Below are 20,296 nucleotides of genomic sequence, written 5' to 3'. Positions count from 1 at the left end.
TCTGTGTAAAATGTATGGACTAGTTTGTAAAATTAGATTAAAATTGACCTAGCATGAAATGTTACGCCACGTAGGCAAAAAGGGACCCCAACTGTCATAAGCGTGCTTAACCGAGCCAAATCCGCCGATCAGTGGTTTTTGCAAAAAAAATTACTGAAGACATGGTGTTTTCTGCACAAAAAAATGTATTGTAGTGTTTTTCGCAAATCTAGCTTTCAAAGTGGTGGTTTTATGCAATTTACTCGTGTATGATACTAATGTTAAATAGCTGCGGTCATTCTTTTCTTCTTCTTTTTTTGGTTTTAACTGCGGTCGTTATAGGCCTGCTCTTGTGTGTCGTCTGCTGTTACAAGGCTGGGGTCGTAATTCTAATTAATATAACTTGTGTTAAACCTCTTCCGGATGTGCATCCCTTTAATTTCCTTCATGCAGCGTTAATTACAATTGCAGACCTATAGAAGTTGGCTGTAAATTGGGTAATAAACAGGCCTTAAAAATAGAGTAAAATTCATTCACGGTACTTGAACTTGCGCCGCGAGCTTACTTTGATCACTGTACATAAAAAGTTGGTCAATACAGTCATTATGTACAAGTTGAGGTGATTATACGGTCACTCGCAGCGGTATAGCTCCGTATTTTATATAAGTTGACTTGTCAAAGATGCTATGTCACAAAAAAACTCTCTCCTCCCCATGCGGGTCCCACCTGCCAGTGATGGAGTAAAGAAACAAAGAAGAGCATAAAAATTCTGCCAGTCCGCAGATTCGATCCTCAGATCTCACTGAAGAGTTCCCTCGAACTAGCCACCTGACCACACACTGCTTAGTGTAATGTATCAATACGAACCTTTTTATACAGTAAGACCACACGCACGCACGCAACGGCGCATCAGCCAGCCACACTCAAACGCACAGCGCACACAGAGCCCCGCGTCGTTGCGCTTACGCCAGTAACGCCACGCACCGGACCCGCCATTCATGAATGGGACGGTGCCCGGCAAACATGGACGCATGCACACACTCGCTAGTAGCATAGCACACAGCATGCATGCATGAAATATCGAAGGCAGACGGGTCGTGCTCCGACAGCCGCGCGCGCACGGCTAGGAGAGCGACCAGTGTGGGTGTCGCTGTTGTCGTCCATGTGGCCATGTCACGCGTCGCCTCGTCTCGCAACTCCTGTGCATCGCCAGCACCAATCGGTATTGCAATGTGGCGACCGCTCGTGAGACCCTGTCCCAGATGGCCGACAGCACGGCGCACAGCCCTCCACTCGCGCTAGCCATGTCAGACGGCGGATGCTTGCTGTGCATGCGTACTGAGCCGTGTGTGTACGTGCATGTTGTGAATGGTGAGAAGTTCCACGAGCGTACCAACCGGCGGCAGGCTGCATGCAAACCAGACGCTGAAGGCCGGGAGATACATGGTCACGGTGACCGCGTGAAGGACATGGCACCAGGGCTCGGACCAAAAGAATGGCTTGGTGAAGCAAGACTCCACGAGCTGCATGGCGAGGCACTGCAGGGACTTGGGAGTGGAGACGGCTGCAATGCGTGCGTGCTGTATGCAACTGTGCGAGTGGATCCCACAAAAAAAAACTGTGCTAGTGGAGTGTGCATAGTATGCGTTGCGTGCATCTGTATATAAAAACGGTCGCTTGATGTACAAAAGAAATGTCGCGTGCTCAGTTGGCTACCGCGGGCTAGTTACCACGCGTACGTCTCCGGTTCGAATCTCCAATGGCCCATAATTTTTATCCTTCCTCCATTCACTGACAGGTGGGACCCACGTGTGGAGGAGAGCGAACGTTGCCACACAGCGTGTTTGACCGGTCAACTCAGATAAATACAAAGCTATACGACAAGTGAGTGACCGTATAATCACCTAAACTTGTACATAATGACCGTATTGATCAATTTTTTATGTACAGTGATCAAAGTGACCTTGCTCCACAAGTTTAGGTACCGTGAATGAATTTTACTCTTAAAAATATATTGCAGGTATAAATAATCATGTGCTGTCATCTATGCTTAGCATGCATGGTCCTGTTGCCTAACAAGGACGTTTGTTTCGCTTCCAACACAACAAGTGGGGTGGTGGCGCAGTTGGCTAGCGCGTAGGTCTCATAGCAAACATGCGAGTGATCCTGAGGTCGAGAGTTCGAGCCTCTCTCACCCCACAATATAAAAGACCATCGTAGTGATGAAACGCTCAATGGCAACTTGGGTCGCCATATACCTGATTCGTCAGGTGAACCGAGCACGTCTGAACCTTGGCATTCTTTTTTTGGTTTTTTTGAACCGGCACTCATCAGAAATGCACATAACCTGCTGCCTATTGGTGCAACTGAAAAACAGATTCTTGGTTCGGATCATGTGCGAATTGCTGAACCGACGACTAGAATTACCATGTTGCTACAATGCCACCGATCTTGTGTTTTTCTTGTATCTACCTATTGATTCAAGCATTGATCTGTCTACTGCTGCCTTACATTTGAACAAATCTGAAAGGGTATTTGCGTGTGAAAGCTTGAAGACTGTTAGCTTCTTCCCCTGGTTGTTGCTTATGCAAGGTTACAAGAGAATGTAACCAAGTAGCTGATCATTTAGGTTCATATGCAGGGTACGACTGGAGTTTGGCTAAGCATCACTCCAGACTCCAGTGCGTATCACTGAAGATGTTCAGTACATTTTAATGTGAGCCAGTGTCCTCTTTTATAATCCAAGAAAATGTTGATATCCAATGAAGGAAAAAATGTAGGCCCGGAGCCTGCTTCGTATTATTAACCTCCTATGGGTTACATCGTCCATTGCTACTTGTCGAGATCTTCCTGGTTCAGTATTTGGGTACACTTTAGCTCGATCTTCATGATTCAGTTGATCCTGCTCAATGATGCGATGTTGTGTGACAGCAGAAGTGTATGTTCTCTGAAGTGCTAACAAGTCCATGAATCTCGAATTCGTCATCCATGCTCAACAGATTGGCAGAATATGCATCATGCGTGTTTTGAAGTGCATGATCAGAAGAAGTTTTCTTCGATCAACAGGGGCCCCCGGCTCCATTTCATTGAAACGAAACCCAAACACACAGCAGTTGAGTAGATCGAAAAGTAGAAACAACACCAAAGTGGTGGTGGCGCAGTTGGCTAGCGCGTAGGTCTCATAGCAAACAGCGAGTGATCCTGAGGTCGAGAGTTCGAGCCTCTCTCACCCCATGGTTGTGATGAAAAGCTCTGTTGACAACCTGGGTCGTCACGTCCTACACCTGAATTATCAGGTGAAGTGAGCATGTCTGAACCTTGGTCTACTTTTTTTGTTGCTCTATTTGCCATAAGAGCGCCTTTATTTTCCACCATGAGCTAGCGATGTCATTGTACTTGTGTGATTCTTGTGGTATGCGACTTTTTCAAGCTGAACCACCTTCTCAAAGGCCGTGTTGCTGCCACGCCCTCTTTACAGCCCTGCAAGTAAACAATTCATGTTCGTTTCTTTGCAGAAGTGTTAATTCAAACGAACTGCCTATTAGAAGCTCGCTTTTCTCAAGATGGTGGCCGATGGAAGTGTGAGGGGGCGTCTCAGTGGGATGGACATCCAAGATTCCGTAATCGATACACTTGCTCTTCTCTGAATATCGACTGAATCATGAACATCTTCCCTCATGAGACCCCTTCCAAGACGTCCCCCAATCGCATGCATCTCAATGCAACTGACACCCCCCTAAACACATCAGAAATGAAGCAGCGAATGGTGTATTATGCATTAGCAGATTATGATAATAATCACCCTGTGGCGATTAATCTGGCTCCAAGGAATAGGGAGAGTCATGCACTAGCACACTTTCAACAAAGAAGATTGTATTCTGTCTAAGATAGGAAAAGGGTCATGCACCAGCACTAGTAGAGCGTGAAATCTCTTTACATTGGAACGATCAAGTTAACTCTTCATATGCAGGGTACGACTGGAGTTTGGCTAAGCATCACTCCAGACTCCAGTGCGTATCACTGAAGATGTTCAGTACATTTTAATGTGAGCCAGTGTCCTCTTTTATAATCCAAGAAAATGTTGATATCCAATGAAGGAAAAAATGTAGGCCCGGAGCCTGCTTCGTATTATTAACCTCCTATGGGTTACATCGTCCATTGCTACTTGTCGAGATCTTCCTGGTTCAGTATTTGGGTACACTTTAGCTCGATCTTCATGATTCAGTTGATCCTGCTCAATGATGCGATGTTGTGTGACAGCAGAAGTGTATGTTCTCTGAAGTGCTAACAAGTCCATGAATCTCGAATTCGTCATCCATGCTCAACAGATTGGCAGAATATGCATCATGCGTGTTTTGAAGTGCATGATCAGAAGAAGTTTTCTTCGATCAACAGGGGCCCCCGGCTCCATTTCATTGAAACGAAACCCAAACACACAGCAGTTGAGTAGATCGAAAAGTAGAAACAACACCAAAGTGGTGGTGGCGCAGTTGGCTAGCGCGTAGGTCTCATAGCAAACAGCGAGTGATCCTGAGGTCGAGAGTTCGAGCCTCTCTCACCCCATGGTTGTGATGAAAAGCTCTGTTGACAACCTGGGTCGTCACGTCCTACACCTGAATTATCAGGTGAAGTGAGCATGTCTGAACCTTGGTCTACTTTTTTTGTTGCTCTATTTGCCATAAGAGCGCCTTTATTTTCCACCATGAGCTAGCGATGTCATTGTACTTGTGTGATTCTTGTGGTATGCGACTTTTTCAAGCTGAACCACCTTCTCAAAGGCCGTGTTGCTGCCACGCCCTCTTTACAGCCCTGCAAGTAAACAATTCATGTTCGTTTCTTTGCAGAAGTGTTAATTCAAACGAACTGCCTATTAGAAGCTCGCTTTTCTCAAGATGGTGGCCGATGGAAGTGTGAGGGGGCGTCTCAGTGGGATGGACATCCAAGATTCCGTAATCGATACACTTGCTCTTCTCTGAATATCGACTGAATCATGAACATCTTCCCTCATGAGACCCCTTCCAAGACGTCCCCCAATCGCATGCATCTCAATGCAACTGACACCCCCCTAAACACATCAGAAATGAAGCAGCGAATGGTGTATTATGCATTAGCAGATTATGATAATAATCACCCTGTGGCGATTAATCTGGCTCCAAGGAATAGGGAGAGTCATGCACTAGCACACTTTCAACAAAGAAGATTGTATTCTGTCTAAGATAGGAAAAGGGTCATGCACCAGCACTAGTAGAGCGTGAAATCTCTTTACATTGGAACGATCAAGTTAACTCTTCATATGCAGGGTACGACTGGAGTTTGGCTAAGCATCACTCCAGACTCCAGTGCGTATCACTGAAGATGTTCAGTACATTTTAATGTGAGCCAGTGTCCTCTTTTATAATCCAAGAAAATGTTGATATCCAATGAAGGAAAAAATGTAGGCCCGGAGCCTGCTTCGTATTATTAACCTCCTATGGGTTACATCGTCCATTGCTACTTGTCGAGATCTTCCTGGTTCAGTATTTGGGTACACTTTAGCTCGATCTTCATGATTCAGTTGATCCTGCTCAATGATGCGATGTTGTGTGACAGCAGAAGTGTATGTTCTCTGAAGTGCTAACAAGTCCATGAATCTCGAATTCGTCATCCATGCTCAACAGATTGGCAGAATATGCATCATGCGTGTTTTGAAGTGCATGATCAGAAGAAGTTTTCTTCGATCAACAGGGGCCCCCGGCTCCATTTCATTGAAACGAAACCCAAACACACAGCAATTGAGTAGATCGAAAAGTAGAAACAACACCAAAGTGGTGGTGGCGCAGTTGGCTAGCGCGTAGGTCTCATAGCAAACAGCGAGTGATCCTGAGGTCGAGAGTTCGAGCCTCTCTCACCCCATGGTTGTGATGAAAAGCTCTGTTGACAACCTGGGTCGTCACGTCCTACACCTGAATTATCAGGTGAAGTGAGCATGTCTGAACCTTGGTCTACTTTTTTTGTTGCTCTATTTGCCATAAGAGCGCCTTTATTTTCCACCATGAGCTAGCGATGTCATTGTACTTGTGTGATTCTTGTGGTATGCGACTTTTTCAAGCTGAACCACCTTCTCAAAGGCCGTGTTGCTGCCACGCCCTCTTTACAGCCCTGCAAGTAAACAATTCATGTTCGTTTCTTTGCAGAAGTGTTAATTCAAACGAACTGCCTATTAGAAGCTCGCTTTTCTCAAGATGGTGGCCGATGGAAGTGTGAGGGGGCGTCTCAGTGGGATGGACATCCAAGATTCCGTAATCGATACACTTGCTCTTCTCTGAATATCGACTGAATCATGAACATCTTCCCTCATGAGACCCCTTCCAAGACGTCCCCCAATCGCATGCATCTCAATGCAACTGACACCCCCCTAAACACATCAGAAATGAAGCAGCGAATGGTGTATTATGCATTAGCAGATTATGATAATAATCACCCTGTGGCGATTAATCTGGCTCCAAGGAATAGGGAGAGTCATGCACTAGCACACTTTCAACAAAGAAGATTGTATTCTGTCTAAGATAGGAAAAGGGTCATGCACCAGCACTAGTAGAGCGTGAAATCTCTTTACATTGGAACGATCAAGTTAACTCTTCATATGCAGGGTACGACTGGAGTTTGGCTAAGCATCACTCCAGACTCCAGTGCGTATCACTGAAGATGTTCAGTACATTTTAATGTGAGCCAGTGTCCTCTTTTATAATCCAAGAAAATGTTGATATCCAATGAAGGAAAAAATGTAGGCCCGGAGCCTGCTTCGTATTATTAACCTCCTATGGGTTACATCGTCCATTGCTACTTGTCGAGATCTTCCTGGTTCAGTATTTGGGTACACTTTAGCTCGATCTTCATGATTCAGTTGATCCTGCTCAATGATGCGATGTTGTGTGACAGCAGAAGTGTATGTTCTCTGAAGTGCTAACAAGTCCATGAATCTCGAATTCGTCATCCATGCTCAACAGATTGGCAGAATATGCATCATGCGTGTTTTGAAGTGCATGATCAGAAGAAGTTTTCTTCGATCAACAGGGGCCCCCGGCTCCATTTCATTGAAACGAAACCCAAACACACAGCAGTTGAGTAGATCGAAAAGTAGAAACAACACCAAAGTGGTGGTGGCGCAGTTGGCTAGCGCGTAGGTCTCATAGCAAACAGCGAGTGATCCTGAGGTCGAGAGTTCGAGCCTCTCTCACCCCATGGTTGTGATGAAAAGCTCTGTTGACAACCTGGGTCGTCACGTCCTACACCTGAATTATCAGGTGAAGTGAGCATGTCTGAACCTTGGTCTACTTTTTTTGTTGCTCTATTTGCCATAAGAGCGCCTTTATTTTCCACCATGAGCTAGCGATGTCATTGTACTTGTGTGATTCTTGTGGTATGCGACTTTTTCAAGCTGAACCACCTTCTCAAAGGCCGTGTTGCTGCCACGCCCTCTTTACAGCCCTGCAAGTAAACAATTCATGTTCGTTTCTTTGCAGAAGTGTTAATTCAAACGAACTGCCTATTAGAAGCTCGCTTTTCTCAAGATGGTGGCCGATGGAAGTGTGAGGGGGCGTCTCAGTGGGATGGACATCCAAGATTCCGTAATCGATACACTTGCTCTTCTCTGAATATCGACTGAATCATGAACATCTTCCCTCATGAGACCCCTTCCAAGACGTCCCCCAATCGCATGCATCTCAATGCAACTGACACCCCCCTAAACACATCAGAAATGAAGCAGCGAATGGTGTATTATGCATTAGCAGATTATGATAATAATCACCCTGTGGCGATTAATCTGGCTCCAAGGAATAGGGAGAGTCATGCACTAGCACACTTTCAACAAAGAAGATTGTATTCTGTCTAAGATAGGAAAAGGGTCATGCACCAGCACTAGTAGAGCGTGAAATCTCTTTACATTGGAACGATCAAGTTAACTCTTCATCAACACAGGGGGTTTCAACCTCTTTTTGAAAGAAAAACACAAAAATGTTGTCTTATAATTTCTACATGACACGATATAAAGTATGCACTTGTATTCAGTGCCACCCTGGATTTTCCTGTTTACTACTAAACCCACTGACATGAGAAGCCTTCTTTGAGCTCTGTCACAGAGGCTGCAGCTTGCAAGCCGCAACGGAGTCGATTATCCAGGCGCTGCTAGCGGCTTCACCACCAGAGGCGAAGGCCAGAGCCTGGGCATCATCAGCCTGCCTGCGCCGATAATCGTCATTGCCGTCGAGGTTCGCCTTCCCCTGGTTCTCAAGGCTGTACACGACTATGAGGGGGGAGCTGTCGTCGAGCAGCTTCTGGTGGTCCCTTGAGACGGGCTTCCGGTGCAGAACGGTGCCACCTGCCGCGACCACCAGGTCCTGCAGGAAGCCTCTGTAGGCCACGGTGTAGTCTCCGTGGAGGTAGAACTGCATGCCATCAAACAGCCTGGGTTGCTGCAGAACAAATGGACAGTTAACTGACTGATGTAGCAGTACAATAACAGTATGGTGTATAGCAGTGTGAAATAAATAGTACCTTGTTGATCACTCTCTGTCTTCCTAACTTGGGACCCTCACGGACCCCATGAACATCCGTGGTGACTTCAAATTTCTGCTCGTCAACAGGTTCCATGCCATCCATGCAAGCCTTAACCCCTACAGCAGTATAAAACCAGCATTTAGCAACAAAGGGCATCAATTGATCAATATCAGTTCTGCTCAGATGGAACAGTGAGTCCGCTATGCACTTACAGTCGATGGAGACGATCCATTTGCCATTCAAGATTGCCATCAGAAACTTCAGTGTGCGTTTGCAAGCGCCAGAGGGGTCAGTTGATGCAATGACATGGGTAACGCTGGGGCTCCAGCTCTTGGAAATAGGCACACCAGCTAATTTTGCAAATTCTGTTACGACGCCCTGAGCAATTTGATCATTTCGTCTCAGTTAAAATTCATATGGAGCAAATATCATGGATTTGATAAGGAAAATAAGATGTATACCTTCTCAGCAGCAGAAAGAGCTGAACAGCAGAGAACCCACTTCTGTGGTGATCCTGATGGCCATTTCCAGTTATTACTGCAAGCTTGGCTAGATCTTACCTGAGATGGACTGAAAAAAACAGTTGCCCTCCAGTAAGTAATCATACATATAGACCATTACAAGACCGTTTAAACAGCAGGTTCTGGGGATACCATTTTGGTGCTGTTATCCTTTTGGGTTGCTTTTGTGGCTGAGAAACTTCATTTGGCAACTTGGAAGACTGATGCAAAGGGCATAGCATCACAAAGTTTTCCTGACGGTGAAAATAAATTAGAGCAATAAGGTGGCAATTTAGAACTTTGACAAATGGCAAAGAACTATTCTGATAAAGTTGAAATTGCTACTCCCTCTCTCTCAGTTTACAGGGCATGCACATACCCCTAGATCGTCAATTTGACCAACCTAATACAAGTCATATATTACAAAAAATATACCAATATAAACTTCAGATGTTCTATTTTCAAACGGTATAATTTTTGTGTTATATAGTTTATATTAGGGTGATAAAATTGGCAACCTAGGTATACACGTAGGACTTGTAAACTGAAACAGAGGGAGTAGATCAGAAAACAATATGAACTTACATTATCCCATCTGCATTCTGGGATCAATTTAGCACATGTGAAGTGGAAGCTTTTCCGACAACCCTTGTCAAAGCAACCAAGCGCCGCGCCTTTAACTCCACAGCAAGCGCATTTGATCCTTTTGCTTCTAGTTAACTCAGGCGTAAGATTAAACACTGAGTCATCTTCAAAGTAGACATCCGGAGCCCTATGGTAAAATAAAAAGGTATAATGAAAATTAGCTAGATATATCAACAAAAATATTCTACAATACAATCATGTGCTGGAAAGGACAACAAACCACTCCATGCAGTTCTTGTGAGAATGTACGACATTAGCCCCTCCACCAGACTCTGCAGGGACTTGTTTTCCATTATGGTAGTGAACCATCTCTCCAGACTCCTTCAAGAAAGTAGAGATATTTTCCATTCAGTACCAACGATTTGGGAACATCAGGATAAGGCATTTGAAAAATGATATGAACATACCTCTGTGATATCAGCAGAGTGGCAGAAAGCACAGAAAACCTTAGAGACAGTGTCATCACATTTCTTCAGGAAAGTATTACCAGTGCAAGCTTGGAGCTTTCCAAAGTTTTTCATTCCTGAACAATCTGTTTGTTTGATACCTTTTGCACATTTGTTCTTAACTGATGCATCCATTGGTGAAGGAGCTGCACGTATTGCCTCACTACTTTGGCATCTACCAAGTAAAATGCTTGATGTATTTGCATTGATGTTTGATTTCATGCTATCAAGCCCTATCTGACTATTCGTTCCTTCACTGAACTTGCCCTTTTTACTGCTCTTTTTACTTCTACCATCCAAAAGTTTGTGTTGGGTGCAACTTTTCATGAAGCTGCGTAGTGGCATTTCTGTTTCATTTCTAGAGACATCAGTAACTCCTATCTTTTCAGCATTGACACCGTCAGGCATTTTTCTAACTCGCTTACTTCTTGGCTCAGAGTTACTCTCTGTAGTCTCAACTGTACTCTTCCCTTTTGTTCCCAGCTTCCTTGCACATTTCTTCTGTTGACCACTTTTCTCCTTTTTCTGAGATCTTTCTGAGAGGTGTCCATCATGTACTTCAATCTCCAAACTATTTTCTCGAAGGTAAAATGTCCCCATGGAGTTATCATCAGAACAGGGAAATAGATTGATGTTTTTACCAGCCTTGTTTCTTCTACTTGAAGTATTCTTCTCTATAGTACTGCTGTTTTTCTCGCATGACTTTGCAGCAAGACTTTTACTGATATTTGAATCTTGTTGGTTGGCATCAGCTTCTTTTGTGATGACCTCGAGCAACTTTATCTTCCTGCTGTTCCCACCTATTGCCTTCTTCCCCTTCTGCTTCATTTCTTTATTAGCATTGACAGGCTGAGCTGCATTATTTGTATGACCTGACTCATCGAATGAACCACCAAGCTGTATATCTTCCTCGTCATCTTTCTCTGCTATGTGATCTAATATATCCTCAAATTTACCCTGAACAGTCCAAACAGTTAAGTAAAATACATGCTAAACATAAAGTAGATGCAAATCAGATTATAAAGAAGAAACAGGACGAAATGTACAGTGTGTCTGGCCACATGTAGTTTACCTGCTTTTTTCGTGGAGTAGAACGCAGCTCTGGAGAGCAAGGCCTCTGGGACCATTCAAAGATTTCACTATCAAAGGCATCTGGAACAACAGCTTTGCTCTGCAACTCAAATAGCTAACCGTAAGCACAATTTATGAAAAGCTAGTAGGCACAAAATTTGAACAGGAAAAAAACATAAATGTTCAGAAAACATACATTTGGAGTCGTATTAGGAGGGGTTCCAGCATCAGAATCTTTGATGTCACTAAAACAAGGTGCATTGTGACGCAAGGGCGTGGCCAATGAGGGTGGTTCACTTAACGTTTCAAGAGTGCCGCCTTCTGCATCATCTCCTTCCCTTAACCAAAAAAAGGGTGACAATGAGAAACCTCCCGGTTTATCAGAGGCTGATGCTTTATCTTTGCCTTCTTGAACATCACCATTCAATTTATCTTTTGTCTCTTCAGATTTCATAATCTTCTGAGGTCTCATTGGCGTCTCAGATTCAGGGAATGGTGTCACATGTATTCTCTTGTTCGCAGAGAAAGAAGGCTTTTTAGTAGGACCAGATGCAGAAGACAGAGTAGGCTTTGTTTTCTTCGCTTTCCTCTCGGATGATATCTTCTTCTTTTGCACTGTTGATTTTGGCAACGGTTTAGACTTTTTCCCACTGTTGGCATGCTTTGATCCATCTTCAAGATCAAGAATAAGACAGTAAGCACAAGACTGAAGACTAATTGTCCTAAAAAAATCTGTAAAAGTTTATTTCAGTTTTATAGAGGCAAACAGACAACCATCCACCAGACAGCATGCCAAAATGGATACAACAACGAATGTGGTGCAGACCCCGGCAGATGCAAAACAACCACATAATTAAATCGGCCTTCAAGATTAATTTCACAATTGACCACCTTGCACATATGCTAGCGAACAAAAGATGAGTTGATGCTATGCCAGAAAATTACCTGCAACCTGTGCCGCAGGAGTCACCTGTGTTGAGACAACATTACTTCCTGATGCAGCCTCCATGCTTTTCAAAATGCCGACCAAATTGTCCATGTGTGGTGCTGGCCGTATTTCTACAAGCAAAACCAGGATTTATAATGTGAGTTCTGTGTTAGATTAAGATCAAGCCATCACGTCAGAACTTGCAGAGTTACAGTAAACACCGGCTCATCAAAATCAGTTCTGTGGAGTTTTAATAGTGCTATGGTTCCGGTTTTCGCATATAGTTAGATAAATATTTAGTTGTTTCGTAAAGCAGACATATCATGCATATTAACACTATCCAATCCTTAGAAGGTGGAGCATTTTTGTGCGGACGGGAAAACAATTCCGTATTTTGCAGCCCAACATATTCTACACAATACATATATTAACTTTAGCAGGCTAAGAAGGCCCAGATAACAACAGCTACGCCCACTAACCTCTTCGGCGGAACGGCACCTTGCACACGGGGCAGGTGGAGGAGGATTTCATCGACTCCGTGAGGCAATGGCTGCGACAAGGTTGGGAGCGCACACATGAGCCCAGATCGGATAGTTTCACAGGGATATTGCAACGGAGGGGAACGGGCAGAAGGGACTCACTTGCAGAAGATGTGGTTGCAGGTGACGGACACCGCCGATCTGAGCAGGCTCAGGCTGCCAGGGTCAAATTGACGAACAACAGCCAGTCAGAATCAACAGCAAAAAAAGGGGATAAATCGGAGAACTGATGCCCACAGATCCAAGAACTGGCCACGAGGGCGCGGACGAGACGAGGGGAAAGAAAAGGGCCGGCGGGGCGGCGAGCGGGCGTACCAGATGGGGCACTTGAGCTCCCGTCCCATCCTCTCGAGGCTGCCCATGTCCGCCATTCCGATCGCTGGGTCTCCGGAGTCTCTGCGGGTGTGGGGATCTCCAGATTTTGTGAGGTGTGGGGGGTGGGGTTTCGGGGGCGGGGGATTTATGTTGGCGGGAGTTTTCCCTCCAAGGTTTTCATTTCATTTCAATTTGGTTTGGTGCGCTGCGCTGCGTTCCCTTCCTTTCCTTCCTCGGGAAGGAGGCGCCTTCGTGTCACGTGGCTGTCGCTAGTGGCGCCGTGGCGGTAACCGGGTTTGCTTTTTTCTCTCTCTCTCTCTTTTTTGCAACATAGGCTTTGGTATGGGTGGCCCGGCCCGATTGCCCGAGCCCGACAGGCTTGGGCTCCAGTTTTCTGTCTAAGGGCCCGGCCTAAAAGCCGAATGTACCTAAACGATAGTGTCCCAAAAATGATGGTTTTGTATAGGAATATGCCCAAATGAATTGAAATGTGTGTGAAATCCTGGAATGTGGATGAAATGTTTCAAATGTGTGTTGAATGTGGATGCGGTTAATTGGAATACAGCTGAAATAGGTGAAACGTTATGGAATGTACCGAAATATTATTGAATTAAGTAACTCAAATCAGGTTGGATGTTGCCGTCGAAACGATAATGACTTGTGCATGAAACATCTTTGGAGATGCAATGGAACCATATTGTTTTATGTGAAATGTATTTAAAAACTTTTTTGACTCATCATCAATAATCGATGTTGGCCGGCGGACCGCCGAGCAAAAGGACGTTGCCTTACCCCGACTGCTTGCCCCTTGCGCGACCAAAATGAGGAGTCAATTCAGCACATCATCGTGTCATGTGCCTTTTCCTGGCGGGTCTGGTCTCGCATTATTCAAATACTAGGCCTGATTGTTATTGTTCCACAACCCACCACTGGTTCTCTGGTTGAGGGGATCAAGCTCTCGATGAAGTTCCTAGAGAACCTCGAAAAGGACTTAACTCGGGAAAGATCTGGAGCTGATAATATATAAAACCTTATGGTCAGGAAAGATAGAAGACCACTGAGGGCATTGCCACCGCTCCATCAAGTTGTACTTTCACATTTTTATTACCTTCTTGCTTATTATTATGAGTCCAAGGAACTCCATGAAAATCCAAATCAAATAAATTGCATTCAGAGAAAACCTCACAAAAATTAGCCATAATTTTGTGTGATCGCTTATTCCGAAAAAGGTGCTCATTCTGTCACATTGCCACCGCTCCATCAAGCTGTACTTTCACATTTTTTATTACCTTCCTGCTCATTATTATAAGTCCAAGGAACTCCATGAAAATCCAAATCAAATAAATTGCATTAAGAGAAAACCTCACGAAAATTAGCCATAATTTTGTGTGATCGCTTGTTCCGAGAAAGGTGCTCATTCTGTCAAAATCAATCAACAACAAAAAAGGGGGATAAATCGGAGAGCTAATGTCCGCAAATCCAGGTAATGGCCACGAGGACGCGATGAAACGAGGGGAAAGAAAAAGGGGCGGCGGGGCGGCGAGCGGTCGTACTAGATGGGGCACTTGAGCTCCCGTCCCATCCTCTCGAGGCTGCCCATGTCCGCCATTCCGATCGCTGGGTCTCCGAAGTATCTGCCGGTGCGGGGATTTTCCGGATTTTGTGAGGTGTGGGGGGAGGGGTTTCGGGGGCGGGGGTTTTATTTATGTTGGCGGGAGTTTTTCCCTCCAAGGTTTTCATTTCAATTTGGTTTGGTGCGCTGCGCTGCGTTCCCTTCCTTTCCTTCCTCGGGAAGGAGGTGAGCCCGCCGACCGACCAATGCGCCTTCGTGTCACGTGGCCGTCGCTAGTGCCGCCGTGGCAGTAACCGGGTTTGCTTCTTTTTTCTTTTTCTTTTTTTCTTTTTCTTTTTTTCTTTTGCAACATGGGCTTTGGTATGGGTGGTCCGGATCACGGCCCGAGCCCGGCAAGCTTGGGGCTCCAATTTTTCTGCCCGAGGGCCTGGCCTAAAACCCAAATGTACCTAAAGGATAGTGTCCCAACAATGATGGCTTTATATAGGGAAATGCCCAAATGAATTGAAATGTGTGTGAAATCCTGGAACGTGGATGAAATTGTTTCAAATGTGTGTGTGTTGAATGTGGATGCGGTTAATTGGAATGCAACTGAATTAGGAGAAACGTTACGGAATGTACTGAAATATTATTGAACTAAATAATTCAAATAAGGCTGGATGTTGTCGTCGAAACGATAATGAATTGTGTATGAAACATATTTGAAGATGCAATGGAACCATATTGTTTTCTGTGAAATGTATTTAAAAACATTTTTGACTCGTCATCAATAGTCGATGTTGGACGGCGGACCGCCCGACCAAAAGGTGGTTGCCACAACCCGACTGCTTGCCCCTTTGTACGACCAAAACTAGGAGTCAATTCAGCACGTCATCGTGTTATGTGCCTTTCCTTGGCGGGTCTGGTCCCGCATTCTTTAAATATTGGGCAGATTGCTATTGTTTCACAACCCACCACTGGTTCTCTGGTTGATGGTGTCAAGCTCTCAATCAAGTTCCCAAAAAACCTCCAAGAGTGCTTAACTCGAGGAAGATCAAGAGCTAATAATATGTAAAACCTTGCGGTCAGGAAAGATAGAAGACCACTGAAGGCATGCCACCGTTCGATCAAACTGTACTTTCACATTTTTATTACCTTCCTGGTTATTATTATAAGTCCAAGAAACTTAATGAAAACTCAAATCAAATAAATTGCATTTAGAGAAAACCTCACGAAAATCAGCCATAAATTTGTGTGTACGCTTGTTCCGAGAAAGGTGCTCATTCTGCCACATTACCTCATTAAAATCACCAACCATAAAACCACATCCCAGACTCAAAGCCGTTTAATTCACCTTAACAAAACCCACATCACACACCATTGGCTCGCCTTTGGTTCCCCATAGGCACTTTTTTTTCTCCATTTAGTTCCAACGCGATTGCAAATGTACATGACAATGAAGTGTTCTCCATATTTTTTTTCAACTCCAAAATGTAAAGATCATCCCAAAAGACCGCTAGTCCACCTCCTTTGCCACGCATAGACACGGTAAAAACATTTTTCATACCCATGTGGTAACAAACTCTCAACATATTCCTATTTTGCCTTGTTTCGGAAAGAAAGATAACGTTGGGTCGATGTGTCTTTGTGAGGCATATAAGTTCTTGTACTGTCTGAGGTCGACCCAAACCTCAGCAATTCCAACAAATCATTTTCATGTCTGTTGACGGTACATTGATTTCTGACTGTACATTGAGAAATACATCTGACACGTGTTAGATTTCTGGAATATATCTGAAATTATTGTAATATGACTAAAATAATATATAGTAACGTGAATATTTTGGATATGAAATAATCAATTTTTAATCAATGAAATATGGCTAAAATATTGTTACTTCTGAATCTTCTTTTAGCTCTTTTGAAATTTCATTGAAAATAAAGAATTGAGAAAAATAAAACTATCTAAGGAAAAATATTATAATAAATATTTCGAAATTTCCAGACAAAATAGAAAGTGACATTGTTTAAAATTCATCCCAAATAAATTGTAATTCAGCAAATGAAGTTGTCTGGAAATGATAGAGAAAAGCTGATCAATATATGAACACCACAATAGGAAAAAAAAAACTTATGAAAATGCTGCAAAAAAATACTATTGAAAAACACATGATTGATCCATGTCTGCTTCACTTAGAAATGATTCTCCAGGCCATTGATACACCTTCACATCCAAATCCAATATTAATCCATGGATAGAACAATACACCCTAATCTCACCGGTTCCTCTTATTTTCCCAAGAGGAAAGCCAACGCGTAAGAACGAATCACGTGGTACGCAGTGCGCGGCGGTGAGCGCCATTTCTCGTGCACGCTGGTCTCCATGCGACGGGCATCCTCAATCGTACGCCCCTTCGAACGAGCAGCCGGAGCGACGCCGGCGCCCGCCGGGGTCAGCACCGAGTCGGCTTGCTCCTGCACGACGCTCCACGCCTCCCGGACGTGCCGCTCCTCTGTCAGCGAGTTCCCGATGGCGCACCGCAGCACGTACATGCCGCCCACCACCGCGCAGCTCATGTACGCGCGCCCCGTCTCGTTTACCGCCTCCAGCAGCCTCCTGTTGAGCTCGTTCGTCGTGGCCTCGGCCGTGCCGTCGTCGGCGGGGAGGAGGCGGAAGCACACGAGTCCGAACCGCGCCGGCACGGGCACCTCGAACCGCGGGTCGGCGCGCACCATGGCCTCGAAGGCCACGGCCATGCGCACGTGGGCGCGCACGAAGCCACGGAGGCCCTCCACGCCGTGGCAGCGGAGCACGAGCCACAGCTTCAGCGCGCGGAACCGGCGGCTCAGCGCCACCTGCCAGTCCTTGTAGTCCACGACGGCGGAAGCCGCCGCGTCCTTGAGGATCACGTCATCGTCGGTGCCGAGCGCCGCCACGAGCGCCGGGGGACGCCGCACCCACAGCGCGCAGCAGTCCATGTTGGCCAGGAGCCACTTGTGCGGGTTCGTGCTGAACGAGTCCACGGCCTCAGCGCCCGCGGCGATGTGGCTGAACTCCGGGCAAATGCACGCTGCGCCGGCGTAGGCCGCGTCCACGTGCACCCACACGCCGTGCCCCGCCACTGCGGCGCACAGCTCGCGGAGAGGGTCGACCGCCGCCGTCGGAGTGGTCCCCACAGTCGCGCACAGGAAGAGAGGGACTCTCCCAGCTGCCTCGTCGGCGCGCACGGCGGCCTGCAGTGCCGCCGGCGACAGCGTGAAGCCGCTCTCGCGGCACGTCGGTATCACCCGGCAGTTCGCCCGGCGAATGCCGGCGACGTGCGCGGCCTTCTTGAACGAGAAGTGGGTCTGGTCGGAGCAGTAGACGACGAGGTCGCCCATCCTCTCCTCGCCTCCAACTTCCGCGAGCTTCCGGTCCCTCGCGGCGACGATGGTGCAGAGCATGGCCTCGCACGACGTCCCCAGCAGCGTGCCGCCTCCGCCACCGCAGAAGAGCAGCTGCTCCGGGAGGTGTAGCGCCTTACCCAGCCAATCTGTAACAACGGTCTCGAGCTCGGTGGCCGCCGGCGAGGCGGCCCAGGTGAAAGGGTTGATGTTGAGGCCCGCGGCGAGGGCCTCGCCGAGCGCGCCCACGTTGCTGGCCGTCGCCGCGAAGTGCGCGAAATGACGGGGGCTCTGCCAGTGGGTGACGCCGGGAAGGATGAGGTCCCGGACGTCGCGCAGCGCCGAGGCGAGCGCGTCGGGCTCCGGCCACGACGGCGCGGTGTCGGGAAGCTGCCGGGCTAGGAACCCGGGAGCGACGGCCGGGCGGACGGGGTACTCGTCAATGTGGTCGTAGTAGTCTGCGATGAAGTCGATAACTTGACGTCCCTGACGCCGGAACTCGCGGCCGTCTAGCGGAAGGGGTCCAACTCCGAGCGTAGGCGTAGCAGCCGCAGCCGGGGAAGAACCGGTGTCCCGGGCGGTGTAGTTGGCGTGGTTGAAGCTTGCCATGGCAGGGGGCAGGAGCTAGAGCTTGATCGAGTGGAGTGCCTACACTGGGTTATGAGCCTGTGACTCTGCAGAAGAAGGCGTGGAGTGTGGCTCATTTAAAGGCAGGCGTGCATCGCTGCATGCATTTTTTCTTTCTTCTGATGATAAGTGTCACATCATATTTTTTCTAAAATAATAAATACCACACGTGTCACACGCAGCACTCGGGCCATGACGTTTTTTAAACTAAAATTGTCGTTCAAAAGAAAAAATAAACCAAAACTTGCCATTTGAAAAGAAAGTTATCATGCTTAACAACTAAACTTGCCATCCTCACGTCACTAAACTTATACGATCAAAAACTTTCAAAGTTGCCATGCGTTCATGTCACACGTGTGCCACTTATCAGGATCTTATTTTTCAAGGACTTTGCTACACCTACATTTTAATAATCTCATATACTAGTACATAGTACTATACTCAGGATCCTATTATTATTAATGAGGAGTTGATAGGGAAAGTACCCTTCTGAGTTCAAGCTCAAATTAGTCCGGATGAACAGTAAAAAATCTGAATTTTTTCTGATAAACTTTGACAAATGTTTTAAGTGTTTGCAAATTTTCATCATGAGATCATATTCATGGAAGCCATGGCAATTAAAATAAAACCATTGCTCCAAAATGTGATATCTGATGATGGAGCCGGGCTGTTGGTGTGGACGATGGAGCGACGGAGCATCAGCTTCATCTACTCCTCGAACTTCGTGTCGGTGCTGGCGTAGACCTGGCCCGACACCGCTGGTGCGGGCTGCGGTGTCGGCGACTGCTAGTCCTCCTCGTCACCGGAGGAGATGACGATCTCCGCCGGTGTCGAGTCGCCGCCACCCGACGAGGATGACAACCCCAGAGTTAGAGGGTGGCGTCTCCACGAGCCACCAGATCCCGCCTCAGAACCGCCTGCCGGCGCCGACGCCCAGGACTTGCCCATCGCCAGAGATGTGGAGGAGGGGGTGCGGCGAGGAGGAGAAGGAGGATGCGATGTGGAAGGCGCAGGAGCGCGACTTAAATATCCGCGGCCAGGCCATGCGAAGCGCCGGTTAGCCGCTTTAATGCGGCGCAGCGCTAGAGTTTGTTCCTCGGGAACCTGCGTCCACAGTGAAGCGGCGGCTGCCGAGAGGTCGCGTCTGTCAGCGCCGCCCTCCCTCCCTCCGGTCACATCACGGCATCAATGCCGACCTCCGCGTGGTCTGGGCCGGCATGAATTCGGCGCGGTAAGCGGCGCGTGCATCGGAAGGAAAGTGCGGGAGGGGCGGGTGACGGATTTTTGCTGGGCCAGAGCGGTCAGGAGCAGACTTGGGAGCGGTTCGGACTCCCGCAAACCTCCCCACTTTTGTCTCCGGTTGCGGAAGAAATCGCGTCCGGACCGCCCCACGGACCGATACAGGTCGGCGTTGGATGGTTCCGCGGTCCGGACGGTTGCGAGAGGTTTACGGGTCTGCCTTAGAGATGCCCTTAGCAGTTGATGATTGGCAAAATTTCGTGTTTTGACCCTTTTCTGAAACCTATTCGAGATCTGAGCCTAGCTTGATTTTTTTTAGATATGACCCTTTTGCTACCGCCAGGGTCCATGGCGGTAGGGTCTAACAGCCTACCGCCAAGGACCTTGGCGGTAGGAAACAACCCTACCGCCAAACAGGCTGGCGGTAGCCTATACAACCCTACCGCCAAGGTGCTCGGCGGTAGGCACGAGCACACACTGTGTTCACTACTTAGGAGAAAAATGTGGTAAGGCATGCAACCCTACCGCCAGGG

The 20,296-nt window shown here is 46.9% G+C and overlaps 2 protein-coding genes and 1 non-coding gene across 3 annotated transcripts; 1 reads left to right on the top strand and 2 right to left on the bottom strand.

Moving 5' to 3' along the window:
- Positions 1 to 2,089: 2,089 nt before the first annotated feature.
- Positions 2,090 to 2,178, top strand: TRNAM-CAU (transfer RNA methionine (anticodon CAU)). Its single transcript is given in 2 exon segments — positions 2,090 to 2,127; positions 2,143 to 2,178. It is a non-coding gene; the product is annotated as a tRNA-Met (tRNA).
- A 5,704-nt stretch (positions 2,179 to 7,882) lies between these two features.
- On the bottom strand, positions 7,883 to 13,094 carry LOC109779560 (protein BREAST CANCER SUSCEPTIBILITY 1 homolog). The gene is made up of 14 exons (XM_020338182.3): positions 12,962 to 13,094; positions 12,749 to 12,802; positions 12,587 to 12,657; positions 12,125 to 12,238; positions 11,376 to 11,851; positions 11,181 to 11,279; positions 10,070 to 11,065; positions 9,883 to 9,983; positions 9,603 to 9,789; positions 9,171 to 9,271; positions 8,979 to 9,087; positions 8,730 to 8,895; positions 8,515 to 8,633; positions 7,883 to 8,432 (listed from the first exon to the last, which is right to left on the bottom strand). The coding sequence occupies exons 1-14, from the start codon at positions 13,015 to 13,017 to the stop codon at positions 8,094 to 8,096; spliced, it is 2,988 nt and encodes a 995-aa protein (XP_020193771.1). The 5' UTR covers positions 13,018 to 13,094; the 3' UTR covers positions 7,883 to 8,093.
- Positions 13,095 to 16,671: 3,577 nt separating this feature from the next.
- LOC109779556 (tyrosine decarboxylase-like) lies at positions 16,672 to 18,587 on the bottom strand. The gene has a single exon (XM_020338178.4). The coding sequence runs from the start codon at positions 18,504 to 18,506 to the stop codon at positions 16,803 to 16,805; it is 1,704 nt and encodes a 567-aa protein (XP_020193767.1). The 5' UTR covers positions 18,507 to 18,587; the 3' UTR covers positions 16,672 to 16,802.
- Positions 18,588 to 20,296: the final 1,709 nt, after the last annotated feature.

Source organism: Aegilops tauschii, chromosome 1 (genome assembly GCF_002575655.3).
Source record: "Aegilops tauschii subsp. strangulata cultivar AL8/78 chromosome 1, Aet v6.0, whole genome shotgun sequence".
NCBI lineage: Eukaryota > Viridiplantae > Streptophyta > Magnoliopsida > Poales > Poaceae > Aegilops > Aegilops tauschii.
Note: the sequence above shows the minus strand (reverse complement) of the source record. Positions and strands in the feature narration are given on the sequence as shown.